This window comes from Meleagris gallopavo, chromosome 1, assembly GCF_905368555.1.
Source record: "Meleagris gallopavo chromosome 1, MGAL_WU_HG_1.1, whole genome shotgun sequence".
Taxonomy (NCBI): Eukaryota; Metazoa; Chordata; class Aves; order Galliformes; family Phasianidae; genus Meleagris; species Meleagris gallopavo.
This window is the reverse complement of record NC_139404.1, coordinates 56,281,599-56,302,392: the sequence shown is the minus strand read 5'-3', so window position 1 is coordinate 56,302,392 and position 20,794 is coordinate 56,281,599. Positions and strand designations below refer to the sequence as shown.

Here is a 20,794-nt window from a genome sequence, read left to right as displayed (position 1 = left end):
GGGATGTCATTGTGAAAAAACTAATTTCAATGATTATTTTTGAGAGTAAATAAAAGATGCTGGCCTTCTCTACAAAATCATAGACATGCTTTTTGTTAAAGAGTACAATATGGGGCAGCAGCCAAACTGGAATCAAAAAGTCTGACATTGTAAGGTTGAGTAAATTAATGAAATTATTTAGAATTGGGCAATGGGACTGAAAATATGAAAAACTAGTGCTTTATTAACGCTGTTACTAGTTTAATAACTGCTCCTTCAATTTCTCTGTTCTTGTAGCATTTTGCATGGCGCTGCCCACAGAGGAAGGGACGTTACTAATTCTTTGGTAAAGAGGAGGCAAACATCCTTCATCTTTAGCCTTGTGAAGGGATTCCAACGGCAGGAAGGTGTCCAAAGAAAGGAAGAGTTCGTGTTGCAAGACAAGCTCAAGAGTAAAGCATGTTTGACATGCTGAGAAGTGGTCAAGGGATCAAATGGAGAAGTTGCAAAGAGAAAGGGACATACAGGAAAAGAACGTTGGACATGGTGCAAAAGCTGATAAATGTGCTGGAGAACTGTGTTGCACTTTGCTCACGTGTAACATCCTAAGTCAATCCAGTCCTGTAGCCTTCCATTCCTCCAACTGTAAGCAATAGGCAGTTCCTCCAGGTGTTCCACCCCAAGATAAGGGAGCATATGTAGTCTTGCTTGCACATTTCTGAACCCTTTACAAAAATGTGTCCAGCCTCCACATCGGGTCTTCTGTTCCATTTTTGCTCTTTCAATTTGCACTATTGTGTTGTGTCCAAGCAGACAGTTATAATCTGGACTTAACTGGAAAGAACTATTAAAGTGTAGGTGTCCCTAATGATAGCCATTTGTAATAAAACTGAAGTACATAAACTGTATAATACATTGTATTCATTTTATTCATTGCACTACCATAAAGTTTCTACTGCATCTATGCTCGTAAAACATGAGCACTGAATTTGACTGAATCCAGTTCACTGGATCTTATATACATATATATATACACATATATATACACATATATATACACATATATATACACATATATATACACATATATATACACATATATATACACATATATATACACATATATATACACATATATATACATATATATACATATATATACATATATATATACATATATATATACATACACATATATATACATATATATATATATACATATACATATACATATATATATATATGAAAAGGAGAGAGATTAGCTATTCAAAATATTCCAAAGTTGTCTTTTTCTACTTCTATCCATTCTCTCAGATGTTGTGAAGTTGGGCAAAACTCAGCAACAACCCATGAGGCAGATATTATGGCAGGGTAAGTAACATGTAGAATGAGGGGATGGGGGGCTGTATGATCAGACCTGAGTAGCACAGAGGCAGGCTGGATGTGATAAAAGCTGGAAGCTTCTGCTTTGCTTGAGGTAGGATGCTGCTGGTAAGCAGTTGGCAGAATCTTTGCTCCCTGATAAACAACATTTAATCATTAATGTTCTACATTTGAAGAAGGAAGAGGGGACTGTCTGGTGCACTGTTCTTGGAGGCTTGCCAGCTCCTGCCTTAAAGCAGGCTCTAACCTATGATTAAACACCTCTGCTTTCCTTTCTGTCTTCCAAATGTTCACTGATCCTTCTGCCTCAGCTGAAGATACTTAAATGTCTAGAAAAGCTTCTGAAAAGCCAACAAAACAAAGACATGTTCTTACAAGGTTGCACTTTAATATTACCATTTTGATCTGTTTTATTGTGCAAAACAATGGTTTTTGCCACCAGACCTTTTCTAAGCCAATCCATATAGCTGTTAGCAAACTTCCTATGTTGTCAAATGTGATATGCTGCCTTGATGAGCTGGAAAGGCTTGGCATTAGAATCCTTAAACATTTCATCTTTGTTCTGTACAGCAAGTGGGGGAAACCTGTTGATCTTCAAAATTTTATTTGCAAGAGCATGGAGACCTGAGACCTGGCTTGGAGGACTAGCGACAGCTCTGTGGGTCCTCTCAATAGCCTCTTGTATATGAAGCTGTCAGAAGTTTTACAAAAACCTTGCAAAGCTCTGATTTGGACTCAAAGACAAGTATGAATGTATACCATTGTGATAATCATATTTTACACCTACAAAGTGACATGCTTGAGGACAAGTTTACCATGATATTAAGAAGTGCACTAATCCAAATGAAGTTTTGCCTGTTGAAGATCTCTCTCTTGACTGTTGCTAGTGTAGCTGAAATATCATTTTATTCCAGATCATTACATCCACAGGAACTGTTTGAAAATGGAAGTGCACAGTGCTTCTTCTAACTGTTGTAACAAAAAGCAAAGCCTGTACTGTGATGTAAATGCAGTGGTAGTCCCACATGCACTTTGGCTCGTAACAGCTTCTGGTAAGGATGCAGTCTACTAGGTGTCCTGTTCTAGTAGCAGTGCTGTCATTCCACAAGGGAAGTGGCATATACACTATGACTGAAACAATGTTAATGTGAATTTTCAGTTAGGGTCTTTGTCTAACTACAGCAAAACAAAACTTCAAACAAAAATCTCTTTTGAGGAAAAATCTTTCCTGAGTAGACCAGCTCTTAAATACCTGGAAAGCAAGTTAAAGAAAATCAAGGGTAATTTGTATTAAAATTATCTTTCATATTCTTGAAGAACACTAGCTTGTAAGTTCTAAGATATAAGAGAGATGCTGTGCATAATAACACTATATGAGTTTGTTATATGTAAAGTAGTATGGGTGGGCACTTCTGAGTTAACCTTGTTTTTACCAGTGGACCCAGTTTTGTAGGATAGCGAATCTGTGGACGTATTGACATGTGCTCTCATTGACAAAGGGTAAAAAGCTGCACCTATCTGTAATTAGTAGCCCCAGTTAGGTAATTTAGGCTTACTTTCGTCTACTGACAAAACCTCTTTGTTCCCTCTTGATAAAAAGGAAGGGAACAATGTGCTTATCCCAAATCCACGTTCTAAGGAAAAGGTACGTTCTGTCATACTGCCAAGAAAGGTTATAATTTATTTTATAAAAATTGAGATTTGACAGCTCTATTAGCTTGTTGCCTGGGAAGCTGAGACTCATTTGTTGCAGGAATGCCCACACTTAAGAAGCTGGAAGAAAGTATGGTACAACCTTTCTAATAAGTCAGAATATTGACCTTCTTATTAGGTCTCTTCTAGCAAGGGAGTTGACTGCCAGCTGCTTCAAAGGCTGCAGGAGCAGCAGAAACTCAGATCCTCGTATTTAAACTTCTCTGCTTCTCTAAGCTGTAGCCTGCTTATGGTGAGCAGTACTTTGCAGAGCTTTGTTCCAGTTATCTTTCTGGTTGTTTTCTTTTTCCCCAGTTTGTTTGCTGGCACTTAGTCCTACAGCATAGCTTGCAGATTTAGTGTCATAACTTGTCTGGAGCAGGCAGTGCCATCCTTTTATAAATTAAAATAGCCATTCCTTTTTGCTTTGTTGTCCCTTCCATTCTCCTGCAGCAGTTAAGTTAGCCCATGTAAGCATAGGCTTATGATATGTAGGAGGATCACTGTATGCCTTGTGATGATGCCTCTCCTGTAGCATAGATCAAGATACTGCCTTTGCTACACACAGGAGGAGGCTGCTGGTAATCACTACTGAGCTTGTGGTCTCAGTAGGCCACCCTTGCTAGCAAGCTTTTCTGTCTTTCTCTTCACTAGTTACCTTTTTAAAGCAATGTCCACATTTAGCAAAAAATATTCTGCATTTTAGTGAGTGTCCCAAAAATACTATACAACCAAAAACCCTGGTTGTATACATAGCGTACATCACTATGCTTTGATTCTTTTGTGTCTTTCCTCTCGGTAACAGTAGAGCCAAAAAAGAGTGCTCTTTGTCAGACTGTAGGTTTTTTCCTAAAGATCTGACCTGCCTCCAGGATTCCATGAGTAGAAGAAGATATTCAGTTTGTTTTTAAAACATGACATGATGTAGCGTGCTGTGTTAGCAGCATGGTTGGCTTGATGATCTGTGTCCAGAAATACAGGCATATTTCTGGATTCTTTTAGTAGATGACCATTTATGAATCAGAGGAAGATTTAATTGAAACAACATTTCTGAAATTGTGTGGTGTTTTTTTTTTCTCCCTTGGCTAACTCACAATCACAGCAACTTCAATTATTTCTGTTCTAGTTGCATGGCAGAGCTTAAAAATTCTCTCATAGTCAACCCTAATGCAATGATTGGGTATTTCTTGTTACGTTTTCCTTGGTTTCACTATTTCAAACTCTTCAGGAGGTTTGGGCAGAAAACTGCTGTCCTGACAATGGCAGTTCTGGGCTGGCTGAGATGATTTTTATGCTTTTCTAAATTTTTGTGTGTTCCATCTCACATACTTGCCCTGACATGCAAATATGGTATCTTGGAATATCAGCCACATCCTGTGTATGCATCTGCAGTCTACTATCTCCTGATGTGAGTTCCAGTTGCATAATTTCCTTAAAAAAAATGTTTGGGAATCTTGAAAACTTCCTCATCTTCATCAGAAAAGTTTTACTCGGTTGACTTCTGAGCATCGTTCAGAAATACTAGGATGTGGAAAACACTTCCTCAGAAATCTGTCTGTTGGCAGTTTCAATTGCTTCCCATCATCTTCACAATAAATATATCCTTATGTGCTGTTAGGTAATTACTCTCTAATTTTTTATTTAGACGTTTTTTTTTTTTAGAGGAAGACTGTATGCCTTACCAGTTCTTCCCTCTATCTTATTTCACAAACATAATCTATGTATTTTATTGCAAGGCTTACTACACTGTCACCTGAATTCATTGGCAAGTGGTGTATTTGATTGATAGTGACCTTGAGAGCGAGACCGTTGTTGATAGTGAGACTGTAGGCTGGGAAGGAAAAAATGACAGGTACTAAGAATACTGATAGCACTGAGTTCTGAAATCAGTGCCAAACTATGTAAGATCTGTAATAGCAGATAAGTAATAGCATGTCTATTTTGGAATAAATATTAGAGATGCTGTTGAAAATGTTAGTTGCCCTTGAAAATCTTTGGTGAGGCCAGAGACCATGTAAATACAGAAGACAGCACCATGGCCTCTTGCTGCAGCAGGCTGCTCTATGGTTTATTTCTGAAGTTTTTCCCTGTGGGTATTGCCTTTGTGGACATGGTAACCCATGAGTAGTTTAATAGCTGGGGGACTACTCTGTTAGGAGTTGCATTTTGTATGAATTCTAAAACCTTGTTATCAACTATGAAATATATTTTAAGTATGGTTTTTTTCTGAAGAAGGTGACAGAGATTTCTTGTTCAACTTGTATCCATTGAATTGAATGATGGGACTTAACAGTGATTAACTTTGACTTGAGTAAGAAATAAATGCCTCTTTATTTTACTTTACCAAATTAGCAAGGTAACCAAATAAGTGACATTCTGCCTTCTTATGAACAACAACAACAAAGAGAGTGTGTAGATGTTTTGTCTGTTAATGTATTGGTTAATTATACTATGTAGACTTGTATCCACATTCATGACTGATAGCAGTTGTGTTACTGCAGAAAACTTGTCTGTATGATCTGAACACTTATCTTTGAAGTGAAAACTCTTCAGTTGCCTAACTGTAGCACTTGTAAATAATGTTGGGAATGTTTCACTATTCAAACTTATTTCCTACAAGCTGAGGTGAAGAGGTGATATATTTACTTTTAATATCAATTATTTTTAATATGTTGGCCATAATATCATTTATTTATTAACTATTTAATCAGCTTTCTTCATTGCACAGTAATCCCATGCATATGATTTTTATGACATAATTTGACTTTGATATTGGCGTGAGATGCTAAACATTTTTCTTTCTCAAAAAGATGCCGTTATGAAGATTGTATTGCATTAACTTTGAAGTGAAGAAACTTAGAGAGTGTCAATATCTGCAACGCATGTTGAGCTATATTAATTGTTTCAAATCAGGATTTAATATTACTAGTTAGATACGGTGTGTTAGGATTTGTTTTGTTTTTTGAACTCGGAACACTTTGCAGCCATGTAATTAGCTAGTTTGTGCAGCAGAGAGTTGTTGCGATTGATCCTAGGGGAGCAGAGACTGTTCATTATAAATTGTTTTTATGCAGGCCATTAGACCAGCTGTTTCTTATGTATGTGTTATTATAGTTGACAAGGATTTACCACACCCGCTATGCAGCATTTGAAGCCATTTGTAGACCTAAATCCTCTTTTTCCTTGACTTTGTTTCTCAGACCACCAATTCTCCCTAGTCCTTCTCCTTCAAAATCCATTCCAATCCCACAGCCCTTCCGACCAGCAGATGAAGACCATCGGAATCAGTTTGGGCAACGCGACCGATCCTCTTCAGCTCCCAATGTTCACATCAATACAATCGAGCCAGTCAATATTGATGTAAGTATTAACATTTGGATCGTGAACAGCAGATTTGGTGTTTCTCTTATGAATATCAAGGTGTTAAATATATCATGTGCACACACAGGTACTGTATTTCGAAGCTAATCCTTGGTCTGTCAGAACCTTTGTAGATTCCAAGAAAGAATTTTTTCTATTGAGAGCTGTAGGAATACAAATAACTATCTCAATAAGCAGAAGCTGCCTTTATACAGTTCAGTCCTTTAGCTTTCAAAAAAGCATTCTACCACAAACTACTGCTGTTCTCTGTTTTATGATTAGTCTTAAGGCCCATACTGCTACTATACAGCATTAAGAATGTAAAGGCCAGCAACCATACTTACAGACCATTGTATGCATTAAGCAAATTTCTTTGCGTACAGGGTAGTTTTGTTTTTTGCTGTGGTTTTTTTTAGAGTTCACTTTACAAGCAATATTTACAAGCATTGAAGGACATTATTGGAGTTATTTGAGCTCAGATTTAGTGAGTGTTGGTTAGCATTCCATGAACCCAGTATATATTAATGTGAATGTTCAGAAGCTCTTATGCTTAACTTGTTATCCACATTTTTGGGATCTGAATGCTGAATTGTAATGCTTAACAATAATAGTTGATAATAAACATAAGAGCAGTATATTTTTCCTTTGAATCCACTCTTCAGAAATCTGTCATTTGTCAGGTGAATGGTCTTGAAGTCTGTCTGGACATTGAGACGCAAAATCTGTTCTATATGTGAGCTGAGTGAAAGGTGAAATGTTAGCTGTGTATTAAGAAAGCAGCTTACTAGACATTTGCATATGGCAGCGGTGCAGCTGAGAGACAGGACTGGTGCTTTTCAGCAGTGCAAATGTATAAAGTAATCATGCAACCATTAAAAAAAACCAAAACCTTGATGGTGAAAATGCTTCTCAGGGAAGGAAGCCACTAGAATTTTCTTGTGCTAAGAACATCATTAATGTTGGTTACTTGTAGTCTGGATATATGGTAAAAGATAGTCTCAGTTAACAGTGGATTGAAGGTGAAGGAAATCTTTTGCAGTTAGTCATTTCTGAAAAGAGCAGAGTGCATCTGGGTATGCAAATGTGGTGCGTTGGTACAAGCATGAAGCAGAACTCGTTCGACTGACTTACCTCGGTACAGGAAATTGGTGTCCCAGCTTCTGATAAGACAGTTCAAATAATTTGTATCACGAACACTGTAACCAGAATGTTTGATTTGAAACTGCTTTGTACATTTTGGCCAACTGAATGCTTAAATCAATATTTTTATATCAGTATTGATTTGGGGAGCTATGAGTTTCAGTTTACTACTGGGAGATGCCATTCTAAAGCAAATGATTTGGAAAAGTTTAATGACTCTTATAGTTTGGAGTCGCTGATGTTAGTAAGCCAGAATAGGAAACAACTTCTGTTTTGTGACCAGCATACAAGTTCATGGATTATCAATTGGATCGCTCTCAGCTGATTCTGGAATGTAAATGTTAATACTTATATACTTTTTTTTTTTAATAGGACTTGATTAGAGACCAGGGTGTACGAGGAGAGGGAGGTAAGTAGTGTTTAAACTAGCTACTGTGCTATATTTAAATATACAATTTCTCTGTCCTTTCCCTTTGTTCTACTTCCTTCTATAAAACACGGGCACAAAGGAAAATATGACTAGAATTACAAAATGAATTTGCGTTTGCTTGTCCATTAAATTAGTATTTGTCTGACAAAGATTTGAGTCATTTGCCAGTCATTCTGGGAGTGGGGGAGACAGAAGGAGAAAAAGTTTTGAAGTGTTATCTGGTCTTTTAGTATTAAAATCATCTTGCACTCTTTTTTTTCCCCTCTTTCGCTCACGTACACACGCACACATACACAGTCACTCACTCACATGGCTGCATGCAGTTATGCTACAGCTTTCCATCTCTCTCAAAGATTTTTATGCCTATTGTTACCTTCCCACCTGTGGAAACTACAGTAGTTTCCTTTGAAGGTTATCAACACAGTAGATGGACCTTCCATATGAACTGCTGTATCCTAAAGCGGCATGATGTTCTCCAGTTCTTCTCCCCCTCTACCCCTGCTGAAGATGCTGCTTTGCTATACTGCATGCCTGTGCTAATCTTGGAACCAAGTTGTTAGGACCTTAAGTTGAAGCCAGCTTCCTTTATGTTTTCTTTGGTAAAACACAACCCTAATTGACAATTAAGCCAGAACTAGTGCCAGAAGATAGATTAATTTTTCTTCTTATGTTATGCACAAGCCTGCTAAGTTACTTTTCTCACTGGTTGTCAAGTCCTGAGAGGGCTTCTTATCTGCTGTATTTATTCCTATGAATATACTACTAATAAAGGAACAGTAAGTTTTGTAGACCTGTGGCAGTTTTTCCAACTCCAGATTATTGACTCAGCCATCTACTACTTATTGTAACTTGTTTCAGCCATGAGAAAATTGAGTTACCTCACTGCGGTCCACCCCGATCTCTAATGTTTTGTACCGTGGGCTATCACTTAATTGTTTCTCCCATCCATGACTGTTCATGGGTAGGATGGGGCCTACCTACCACTTTGTGGTTGAGGGAGCTGTTTTTTCTTATGCCACTGATAGTACACTTCTTAAACAGAAATTTTCTTTAGTATCCTGCAAGCAAATTAATTTCAAGTTTCCAGTTTTAGCTATTTTTGTATGTCTCAATAGGTGTGGCTCTCCACAGTTTTGCCCATTTCGTCCAGCATTTAAGTGTTGTGGTATCATGTTGGTTTTAACTTTTGATCATAAACTGTCTGCTTGGCATCTGAAAACAATTGGCAATTCCCATTCCTGAAACAGTGTTTTTAGTAATTGACGTTTTTGTCCTTCAAAGTACAGAAGCAAACTATGAATAGGAGTCAAAGCATCCTAGTTATTTCCCATGACTTCTTTCATTTCTTCTATGTGTCTGTCTTTCTGTCTCTGCCTGCCCGTCTCTTTCTCTCTAACAGCCCCTTTGAACCAGCTGATGCGCTGTCTTCGGAAATACCAATCCCGGACTCCCAGTCCCCTCCTTCATTCTGTCCCCAGTGAAATAGTGTTTGATTTTGAGCCTGGCCCAGTGTTCAGAGGTAGTTGGGCTCTTCTTTCTTGTTTTCACCCAAACAAAATAAGTAAAACCACAGATGCTGTTTGTGCCTCACCCTCACACCGTGTGTATGTAAGTGTGTGAGTTTATCAAAACACCTCTGTTTTTTGCTTGGCCTGGCTGGAATGCTTTGAATGTGCTTTCCACACATGTTCACTTTCACGTTTATATGCTTGAAGATGACTGTGAAGTCTGACTTAAAACTTCTAAAGCAAGGAATTTCATAGTTGAGGTATTTATATGGACCAAGATGTAATTTTTTCTAAACAGAGGTCCTTGGATTGCATTGCAGTGATTTTAAAGACAAAGTGATGTCCTTAACTTAGAATTTCCTTGACTGCTCAGTTTAAGTCAGTTCAGTGCTTTAACACTTTTATGTATTTAATAATCTTTATTTTGAAAAGTAATCTAGGAAATCAAATGTGAATTACAAACATTTCCATTGATATCTTGTCAGGTCGTAAGTTTTTCACACAGTGTGCCATGTCAACTTTGCACAAGAAATGCATTTTGAGGATTTTTTTTTATATTACACTGGGGCCCTGGATGGTTTAGACTATATAATTTTTATTTAGTACATATCCAGTGAAATAATACTTGCTTGTGTCCTGAACTATGTAAAATAATACTCCTTCATTTTCACACGTCACTGACTCTTCAGTATTTCAGGCCTAAAGCTGTCAATGGATCTGTTTTATTGCACAAAATCCCCATTGGGATTTCACATGCTGGAAAAACCTACTATTAAGTTATAGCATGAAATAAAAATATTTGTGTATCTATGTATACGTGTAGAAATGAATAGTCAAGTGCATGTAGCGTAGTTTTCAAATGCTACCACCTTGGCTGTTTCAAAGACTTTTGTTGCAGAACATATCAAGAACACTAAAATTGTTCCAGAAATTTTTGTGTGGAGAGGGGTATAAGGAGGCAAGCAAACTGTGTACAGAATGGAATACATTAAATACAACTGAAGAGTCCCTGCTAATGACTTAAGTCCAGCATTATCTAAAGTATTGCACGGTACTGACAACTTGGAAAACAGGTCCACTGGTGTTATTATGAACAGATTAACTGTAATGTCCTACCATGTGCTATAACCATATCCACCAAAGGGTAAATGTTGTGCTAGTGTTGCTATATCTCAGTATTAAAATTTAAGTAGGAGATTCCAGTTACTTCTAAAGGAGACATAATGTGTTCCCTTTAATATCTTAAAGTACAACTTCAATATTTAAGAGAAAATCTGTAAGCCAGTAGAATTTTGGAAAAAAGTTCTTGTTCTGGGAACATCATACATTTAATTTGATTTTTGTTTTGTTTTCAGACAAATAATGTAGTAAAAGCACAATAATATAGTAATCATAAAATGAAATTGACAGAGAATAGGAACAAAAGTCCCTCCATTAGGTCACTGGTTTCCATCTGCTTCTAAATTTAATTAGGTACCCAGTATGCATTATTGTTGCTTTAACATGTGGGGAAAAAGTTCACAATGCTGCATTCCATTTTTGATATTATTATTATGTGCTTCCACTTCTAAACATATGGATTTTAGCTCAATGAAGGAAAGCAGCGATGGATGGATACAATCTGGTAAATCAGTGCATAGAATAGCTGAACACAAGCAACAGTCACAAAAGCTACAAAATGGATTTTGAATTCAAGTTGGCATTAGGAGTCTTCTTTGCAGGTAGGAAAGGGGGTTCTGAAATAATAGGAGGACTATTGTCCTTCGCCACTGATGTTAGAGAAAACACTGGAATGTTGGAGGCCTTGTACAATGACGTACATCATTTATTAGAGCAGGGTGAATTTAATTAACAGTTGACCCTATTTTATGTCCTTTGCACTAAGAGAGGGTCAGCATAACCTTGCTAATTAAGATGTACTTTAAAAAGCAATGTCTAGTTTAAGTGTTCTATTTGTAAAGAGGCACTGGGGCCCTGAAACACAGCTCTGTGATTTTTCTATGAAGCTTTGTTTAGACAGCATATGTGTTAGAGATAAACTGTTCTAATTTGGATTTATTGGAATATGCCTCAAATAGGTAAATTAAGTACTTGTTCCTTTGTAAGCCTTTCTGCGGTCTAATATCTACTTTTCAATAAAAGTTCTTTACTAACAGATAGCTTTAAAACAGCCAAATGGTATTGAGGTGGCGCTTGAAGACTAAGCTAGAAACCATGAATTTTTTTTTGTATTTAGACTGTTTTGATTCCAAAATACAGTATCTCAGTTATTTATTGGGTCCCTAAAACGTTAGCTACAAGAAATCTGAGAGGCAGCTGCAGCTAACTAAATGCTACTACTTGTCAAAGATGCTGGCGGAATTAAAAACAACAAAACATTTTTTTTTTCTTCTTAAACATTATCCCTCTAATTCAAGAACAAAAGGCTGAGGACTAGCTGATACGCAGGGATGTTTGCTATAGACTCGTCTCTTTCTGTTACCTAAGACTTGAGCGCTAATCTAGTATTAATACAATATTCCTGAAGTGTATGTTTATTCCTTCTTAACATTTACATTGATGTTTGGAGATACTGCATCTTAAACAAAATTCTTGCACCTGACACCAGTATGTTCTTGTAAGCTGACTTCTTAAAGATAAAAATTACCTTGTTTCTGAAATTTAGGTTCAACTGCAGGTTTGTCTGCAACACCTCCCGCATCTTTGCCTGGGTCACTTACCAATGTGAAAGCATTACAGAAATCACCGGGCCCCCAACGGGAAAGGAAATCATCCTCATCCTCAGAAGACAGAAATAGAATGGTAAGATGAGTTATTTTCACACGCAGTAGACAGTGTGGTATACTCATAGTATAGAAATACCACACATCCGTGTTTTTCTCAATTTTCTTTCATCATAGCCATGTGAATTATTTTCAAGGTGATTATGTAATGGTCAAGGATTTTAAACCAATAAATAATGGAATATTGAAATCATGAGACTAGTATATTAATCATTAGCTGTGTTCACTTTTCCTCCATTGCACCCAAGTGTCTGGGTGCACTTTATATTATAATGCAGTTTCTCTTCAAAGATTATCTTAATCTTTTTCTCACCATGTTTCACGAACAGTGAAAGTTGTCTAAATTTAACAATGGATAAAATGACTGCATTCTTTTAATTCACAGTTTAACCTTATGACTGAATAAGAATTGAAAAATTCATAAATGAGACTTTCCCTTTGGGAGGAAATTCTCCATTTTTTACTGGTTTTAATACTGCCCGAAATCTGTGGCAAATATTTCCTGTCAGGAAATTACTTGTATACTTTTTGAAATGTCACTCGCAGTATTTGGAGAAAAAATATTTTAATTACATGAAATTTTGATACTGAATCTTTAATAAAGGACGTATTTTCACAAGTATTAATTGTTTTTTCTTCTTTCTTCCTTTTTATTATTTGTGTAAATATGTAAAGAAAACCCTTGGTCGACGAGATTCAAGTGATGATTGGGAAATACCAGATGGGCAGATCACAGTCGGACAAAGGATAGGATCTGGATCATTCGGAACAGTCTACAAAGGAAAGTGGCATGGTAAGTGGCTCCCAGGGCAAACAGTTGCTCTTAAGCAAGTGGCATTGCCTGCTGGGGGCCACCCAGCTGAAAAGCAGCTTTATAGAAAAAGATCTGTAGGTCCTCGTGGATGCCAACTTGAACATGATTAAGCAACATGGCCTTGTCACAAAGAAGGTTAATGGTATCTTGGGCTGCATTATAGACAAAGCATTACCAGAAGGTGGAGGGAGGTGATCCTTCCCCTATACCTCATTACTGGTGAGACTACACCTGGAGTGGCAGTTCCAGTCCTGGGCTCCCTACTACAAGAGAGATGTGGACATATACTGGAGAGACTCCAGCAAAGGCCCTCTGCTATGAGGAAAGGCTGAGAGCTGGGACTCTTAAGCCTGGAGAAGGGAAGACTCAGAGAGAGATCTTGTCTCTCTCTCTCTCTCTCTCTCTCTCTCTCTCTCTCTCTCTCTCTCTCTCTCTCTCTCTCTCTCTCTCTCTCTCTCTTAAAATACCTGAAGTAAGGCTGGAAAGAGGATGGACTCAGGCTCTTTTCAGTGGTGCGCAGTGACTGGATTAGAGGCAATGGCTGCCAACTCAAACAAAAGAGGCTCTGTTTGAGCATGAGGAAACACTTTATTGCAGCAAGGGTGACCGAACACTGCCACAGGTTGACCAGAGAGTTTGAGGAGACTTCCTCCTTGGATATGCTCAGAAGCATTCTGGGCATCACCCTGTGTGAACAGCTATAGGTGGTGCCTGCTTGAGCAGCAGGGTTGGGTGACATAGCCCCAAGAGGTCCCAACAACCTCAACCATTCTGTCACCTATGAATGCTATTTAAATCTAAGAATCATGGGTTAAGTAAGTTACATTAGAGCTTAAGCAGAGTGGAAACTTGACTCCTATGTGTTCTTCAGAAGTAATTATTAGGGTAAAGATGAAACATAATTACTAGAAAGGCTGAAGTAGCCACCTCGCTAAGCAAGAATCTCAAATGTATGCGTACACAGAAAGTTTAGATGTGGCTGGAATTTCTCAGAGTAAAATAAGAATAATACTTGTACGTGGTTACAGAATATATACTTATTTTAATATAGTAGTGGTTTATTTCATTAAAGCTAGAAAACAGTCTAAATATTTCTGATTTTCTATATAGCATTTTCTCAATTGAGGAATCTGTGTCAATGATACTTACTAAAGATTGCTATTTTGAAGGTGACGTGGCAGTGAAAATGTTGAATGTTACAGCACCCACACCTCAACAGTTACAGGCTTTCAAAAATGAAGTAGGAGTGCTCAGGTAAGAATATTTTTGGTATGAAATAATCTGTGTAGATATATGTTTCTGTAATGATTGAGTTTCATATTTCCATTACATCACAGTGGTCTTATTTCTTAATTATGATGATTTGGGTAGAAAATACAACTTACTATTTTAAAACATTTCTTTATATCCACTGCTTTGTATCCACGTGTTTTTGTCTGTAGACTGATGTTACTGAGTATATGGTATATATCCAAGCACTCAAGACAAGTCTGTGTTTTACTGTTGTAGTACCCATAGGACAGTAAACTTACGCATGAAGTTTTGGACCTTTGCTCTCTTCCAAGTTTTGAGATTGAAGGAGCGTATAACTGATTGTTCTTTTCTAGCCATAGCTCTGCCCATGTCTTCCGTTGTTTTGTAGCAGCATTGACTCATCCCTGATTTTTTTTTTAAATGTCTATTTCATAGTCACTTCTTGATTTTATTTTCTCTTGTCTACTGCTTGAAATTTCTTAGGTAAAGTATTTGTTTTGCGTTCAGTTCTTAACAGAGAATCTATCAACACTATACCATATTTACTGGGGAAGACCATTACCATCCAATTACAATCTTGAGTATAATTCTGTTTTAAGAAGCAAAATAGAAAGGAGCTTTTTGGCTTTGGTAAATTCACATGTTGAGATGGATGCCTGTCCTGGAGAAGGGTCCACATCACATCTATCTCCATCCTTATTTGTATGCTGGCTCCATAGAGAATAAAATGTTGTTATCAAACAAAGTGCTAATTAAAAATGAAGTCTTGCCAAAGAGGTGTGTTTGTTGGTGTCTGACTTTCTGGAAGTCTGTGAGTCTGAAATTTCATTTTGAAGGTCTCCCTGATGGGCAGCAACATCTCATAGCTGAACTAGTGTTACATGCCCAGACCTGCCTTCAAACAATCACTGTCCCACGTAGACTTCGTGGTGATGGCATCTTCTGAGCATTTCTATTCTAAGCTGCTTTCAAAATCAAGAAGAAGCAGTGCTTGCTCCAAAATAGCTATTCCATGTTGATGAAGGCTAAAGACTGAAATCATTCATTAGGCTCAATATAGAAACAGATTATCCTAAGGAGATAACACTGACCAAGAACTTCAATTTGGAAAGATGCATTTAGTTCTGTCTGGTTCTTGTTGTTTGTTTGCTTTTTATCAATTTCCTCCTGAGTTTTATATATATAACACACACATACACATACACATATATATATGTATCTTATATATACGTGTGGTTTTGTTTTTTTTTCCAATAGGAAAACACGGCATGTGAATATCCTACTTTTTATGGGTTATTCAACAAAACCTCAGTTGGCTATTGTTACACAGTGGTGTGAGGGGTCCAGCTTATATCACCATCTGCACATAATTGAGACCAAATTTGAAATGATCAAACTAATTGATATTGCACGACAGACTGCACAAGGCATGGAGTAAGTATCATATGATTTGTTTGCAAATGATTGTTGGGACCCTGTCCACATACTTCCTGCATTCTAGGCTGTCTGCTCAGTCTACCAAGCCCAGAATCTTGCAGTAATCAAAGTATTTGGTGAAGTGTTTAGACCAGTGGAATAGTTTTTGTGCTCTTTTCTCTGGAACATAGAGAAATACATGCCATCAAGTAATATGGTCTCTGAAAACAAAATGAAAGCTTAACCACGCTGTGATTATCTTTAATCTTGTGAGCAAAGATTTCTGCCCAAGTCTTTATGGTCTTCACAGTGCAAACAGTCTTAGGTTAGGAGATAAGACCCAGTTTAAAAAGAAACACTGTGTGAATGAAAGGGTAGAATGAAACATAAAATGAGGTTCTTCCAGCAGGTGTATGCCACTGATTGATTAAACAGAGCCATGGGAGACTCACTGCCTAATTTAGGCTTCGTCTATGCTGTGGGACAAGTACTCTTCTGCTGGAACTCTGCACTGCATTTATCTGACATGCAGTTTGGTCAATCTCTTTTCCAGTCCTATGCTAAAGAGCAGTCAGCTTCTTTCACAGGGGACACAGGCTGGAAAGCATGTATAGGTTCCACAATTTGGAAATACCTTGCCTGAGGTTGAGACTATCCCACAAAGTGTCATGACAGTCACCGTCAAGGCTAGGAAGCATGTCAACATGTCAAAAACTACTGAAATTCTTTTGTTTTGTTTCTGAATATTGACTTAATCAACTGAAAAGCAGAAGTTGGTGTGTAATTTGTTTCATTCTTCAGTAAGACCATGGTTAAGCTGGAAATCTAAGCTTTATTTTGTTTTTATTTTCTCCTGTGACTGTTGTAGGAATTGATGTGGGTACTGAAGCTTTCATGCCAAAAGTGTGCAGTTTGAATATCTACAGAATTTGTTTCAGCAACACAATAAACTTTGAGCTGTTGATTAGTGGAATAATATCTAACCCACCTGATCTGTCATGTTCTTTTTCAGTTATTTGCATGCCAAGTCAATCATCCACAGAGACCTCAAGAGTAATAGTATCCTTTTCCACAGATGTGATTGTAGAACCAGCATTCCTGGCTGTTTTTTTTTCCTGCCAGAAATGTTCTTATTGAAAAGAACAGCTCATCATGTGTGATTATTTGTTGAGTTGAAATTTGGATGAGGAGGTGTAATATGATTATTAGGAAAGTAATGCTTACATTAATCTGTTTTAAAGAACATAATTCCTGTAGAAATAATATATTTAATATAATATAGTGGATTTCAGAATGTAACATGATTAGCCTTTTCATTTTACTTTTAAATATTCTTTTCTTTTGTAAAAACATATTTTGCTGTCTGTACATTGCATCCCTTGGTTGTTTTGTTTGAGCACTAATGTATAGCAGAATTTCTTGATTTTTTTCTTCAGCATGCCAATGAACTATTCTAAGCAAGATACTGAAAGCAATTTCAAACTTCTGTTGGGAGCTATTGCATGTTTAGAATGCCTTTGCCTGTTGAACATCTGATAAATACTACTCTTAACTGCCAAAATAGCTTATACACTGGCTGGCTCAGCTTGTGCCTACCTGATTCCAGCAGGCACAGGTAACCCGTTGAACCCCATTTGTGCTGGTGATTGGGGGCTGCAATTATTCCTCATGAACAGGGAATTCCCACCAAGTGCGAGTCACAAACTCGTATTGACTTAAGTCCCTGTATGTTGCTGTGATTCCAAGAACATAGCAAGGTTTGTTGTAGTTTCAGAAAGATTTTTTACATTGTTGATTTCTGCCTGTGATGAAAGATTTCACCAGATTGACTAGTGGAGTATTTGCAGCTCCTAGTATTCGAGCATTTGGCATTTAAAGAAAGTCATCTGGGTGACAGTCTGTTCAACACCAGCTCAGTCATTACATGTATAACCCTGAACTACCATAATCCATTATCCCAACTGCCTAGAACTTGTACTGTATGATAACTTTATTTAATGGTGGTGAATGGTTAAAACTGTTGCATTTCAAATTGCACATTTGTAGCCGTTTATTGTTTTTTGTAGGACAGGACCAGTGTGGTTTGTTTGCTTTCCCTTAACATTTATCCCTTAGATATTTTTCTTCATGAAGACCTCACAGTGAAAATAGGTGACTTTGGTCTGGCTACAGTGAAATCACGATGGAGTGGATCTCATCAATTTGAACAGTTATCTGGATCGATTCTATGGATGGTAAGTAAAGGGGAAGTGGTATATTCATTGTAACTGATTTAATTGCCTTTGGTAAAGCTTCATAAGACTATCCTTCCCGTGCGTGGACACGTGCAAGCCATCTGAGGCTGGAAAGACCAGAAACACATAGTACTAAATAAGTTCTTGTCAATTTTTCTTTAACTATGTGTTTTCCAGGAGTCAGCAAAAAACCTTCAGTGTCTACTTTCATTGTTCTGAGGGCTAAACTGACAGGACAGTTTTGCGTAAGGAAAAAGGGCACGATCAATCCAGGGCTGAGGAGGATGTTCTGTCATAGTTCAATAAGGGGATCACCAAATTAAAAAGAACCAATGGACTCATGTCAGCAGACACTTTTGTAGAGCCCAGTAATGTGAACTCTAATACAGAAACCCAGCCATGAGGGGGGGCCTTGCAGCTGTTACACTCTGGAAATGTCCATATCATGTTTCCGCTATGCAAGGTACAGTCTGACGTGGTGAAATAAAACCTAACTGTTTCCTTTTTATGATACAGGCACCAGAAGTGATCAGGATGCAAGACAAAAACCCATATAGCTTTCAGTCAGATGTGTATGCGTTTGGGATTGTGCTTTATGAACTGATGACTGGACAGTTACCATACTCAAACATCAACAACAGAGACCAGGTAAAGAGAGCATGGGCTTGGGAAGAGACTGCTTGTAATCAGCAGTGGCCTGAACCAGACTGATGTAACTCTGTGAAGTGACTATTCTGTTGTTTCGTGTACTTCATTTATTGGTTGACTCTGATGTTCTGAGATGACGTTTCTACGTTATTTTTTTTTTTAGATCCGCCTCAGCCACACAGCACCAATTTACGCACTTTTCTTGTAGTTTTTTTTTTTTTCTTTTGTTCTTTTTTACTTCAAGTATAGATTTTCATATTCTGAGCTGGTTGCCAGGATACTTATTAGGAAGAGAGCAGGTTACTTAATAGTTAGTTTAGAATAGTTCTGCAAAGGAGAAATAATTCTCCGTATGTTCAGTTATTCCTCTTTCTTTTTTTGCCTCCTGAATTGCACTGAATAATAGTTCAGGAACAGGACTGACAAAATGGATTTAACTGAATGCTTTATATTCATTTCAATCTCAAGAAATGCATGAACCATCTAATTGAATTTCAGGGTATCAACATTTCTCAAAGTCTCCTTGATGAAGTGCATGACTTTCCAGAGTGTGAATCCTGTAAGAAGATTACTTAATTGTGAACAAATCTTCTATAAGTTTAATGATACTCCACACCTATTACATGTTTCAGTAGGCTAGACGTGTTTGGGAAGGCTTGTCTGATTTATTATTTCTCTGTCTAATCTGAAAATAAGATCTATGCATCAAGACCTTTGGTGTAAGCTATTCCTTAGCTGCCTAGTGATGTATTTATGTTTTATCTGTGTCCACATCCCTTGTTTTTTCACTGTCAGTACTTGAGAATTGCAACCATAGCAACATTCATGTGTGAATGCCATTTTATAAGGCTGCTTCCATATTTGTCAGAACACTTCATTCCAATTCGTCAGATTTGGAGCGACTCCCTTTTTTCTTTTCTTTTTTCTTTTCTTTTTTCTTTTTTCTTTTTTTTTTTTTCTTTTTTCTTTTTCTCTTTTTCTCTTTTTCTCTTTTTTCCTTTTTCTCTTTTTTCTCTTTTTTCTCTTTTCTCTTTTTCTCTCTTTTTCTCTTTTTCTCTTTTTTTCTCTTTTTTTCTTCTTTTTCTCTTTTTTCTCTCTTTTTTTCTCTTTTTTTTTTTTTTTCTCTTTTTTCTCTTTTTTTTTTTCTCTTTTTTCTCTTTTTTCTCTTTCTCTTTTTTCTCTTTTTCTCTTTTTCTCTTTTTTCTTTCTTTTTTTCTCTTTTTCCTTTTTTTCTTTTTTTCCTTTTTTCCTTTTTTCCCTTTTTTTCCTTTTTTCCTTTTTTTTTTCCTTTTTTCCTTTTTTCCTTTTTTTCCTTTTTTCCTTTTTTTTCTTTTTTCCTTTTTTTCCTTTTTTTTTTCCTTTTTTCCTTTTTTCCTTTTTTTCTTTTTTCTCTTTCTCTTTCTTTTTTTCCCTTTTAAACCAAGGGAAGCATTGAGATTCCTGGCTTACATGGTTGTAACCTTCTAGAAGCAATTTTTCTTTTACCTTTTGAGTCATGAACCCAATGATATGGGTACTTGCAGTTAAGAGCTGAAACAAATTTTAAATTGCAGGTGAAGCCAACATAAAAAATGCAATCTTGTTTCTTAATTTTTTTTCTCTATCTTTAAAAGAGATGCAAACATTGACTGCTCTCTGTTGGTGCTTTTACGTAGCAGATGCTATGTCACAACTGACATTCTTAATGAGCAAAGTATCATTCTTGTTGTGCCTTCTGGAGTTTTTCTGACTTTTATAGATTTTTATAGATGGGTTAGGTCTCTTACTGTTGTGATAATCTTTTTCTGATTACTAATAAAAATAAAAAAATAATCCCTACATTACATAAGCAGTGCATCAGAAACAAAAATGGCGATAATTTCTGAATAATTTTCAGTGAGGTAGTGTAATTATGTAGAAAACTGTACCTGCTATATGACAATAATTCTCACTGCAACAAGGTGAGGGATGAGGTAGAAAAACCTTTACTATTAACGTTTGCTCTGATACTTGGGAATTCCTGATGAAACCATATGGGAGATCTGTTCTCTCTCTTAATGCAAACACAGATGCATCTGAATCAGAAAGTTGAAAAAGGACTATGGTAGTGTTAGTATAAACAGCATATATATCTTGCTTGAGATTGTTTTTTATTGTTGTTTTGTTTTTTGCCA

At 36.9% G+C, this 20,794-nt stretch overlaps 1 protein-coding gene across 8 annotated transcripts in view; it reads left to right on the top strand.

Annotated features, from left to right (window-relative positions):
* Window positions 1-20,794, top strand: part of BRAF (B-Raf proto-oncogene, serine/threonine kinase) — an 81,955-nt gene that overhangs the window by 45,978 nt on the left and 15,183 nt on the right. For 3 of the 8 annotated variants that reach the window (XM_085228707.1, XM_085228725.1, XM_085228740.1), the window contains exons 8-18: window positions 1,294-1,350; window positions 6,255-6,414; window positions 7,927-7,963; window positions 9,384-9,503; window positions 12,158-12,294; window positions 12,951-13,068; window positions 14,259-14,343; window positions 15,601-15,777; window positions 16,772-16,818; window positions 17,875-17,993; window positions 18,510-18,641. In XM_085228707.1, the coding sequence (XP_085084833.1) occupies window positions 1,294-1,350; window positions 6,255-6,414; window positions 7,927-7,963; window positions 9,384-9,503; window positions 12,158-12,294; window positions 12,951-13,068; window positions 14,259-14,343; window positions 15,601-15,777; window positions 16,772-16,818; window positions 17,875-17,993; window positions 18,510-18,641 (1,189 nt within the window). The remainder of the gene's footprint in view (window positions 1-1,293; window positions 1,351-6,254; window positions 6,415-7,926; window positions 7,964-9,383; window positions 9,504-12,157; window positions 12,295-12,950; window positions 13,069-14,258; window positions 14,344-15,600; window positions 15,778-16,771; window positions 16,819-17,874; window positions 17,994-18,509; window positions 18,642-20,794) is intronic. The other 5 variants (XM_085228716.1, XM_085228749.1, XM_085228756.1 and 2 more) reach the window with 3 other exon arrangements.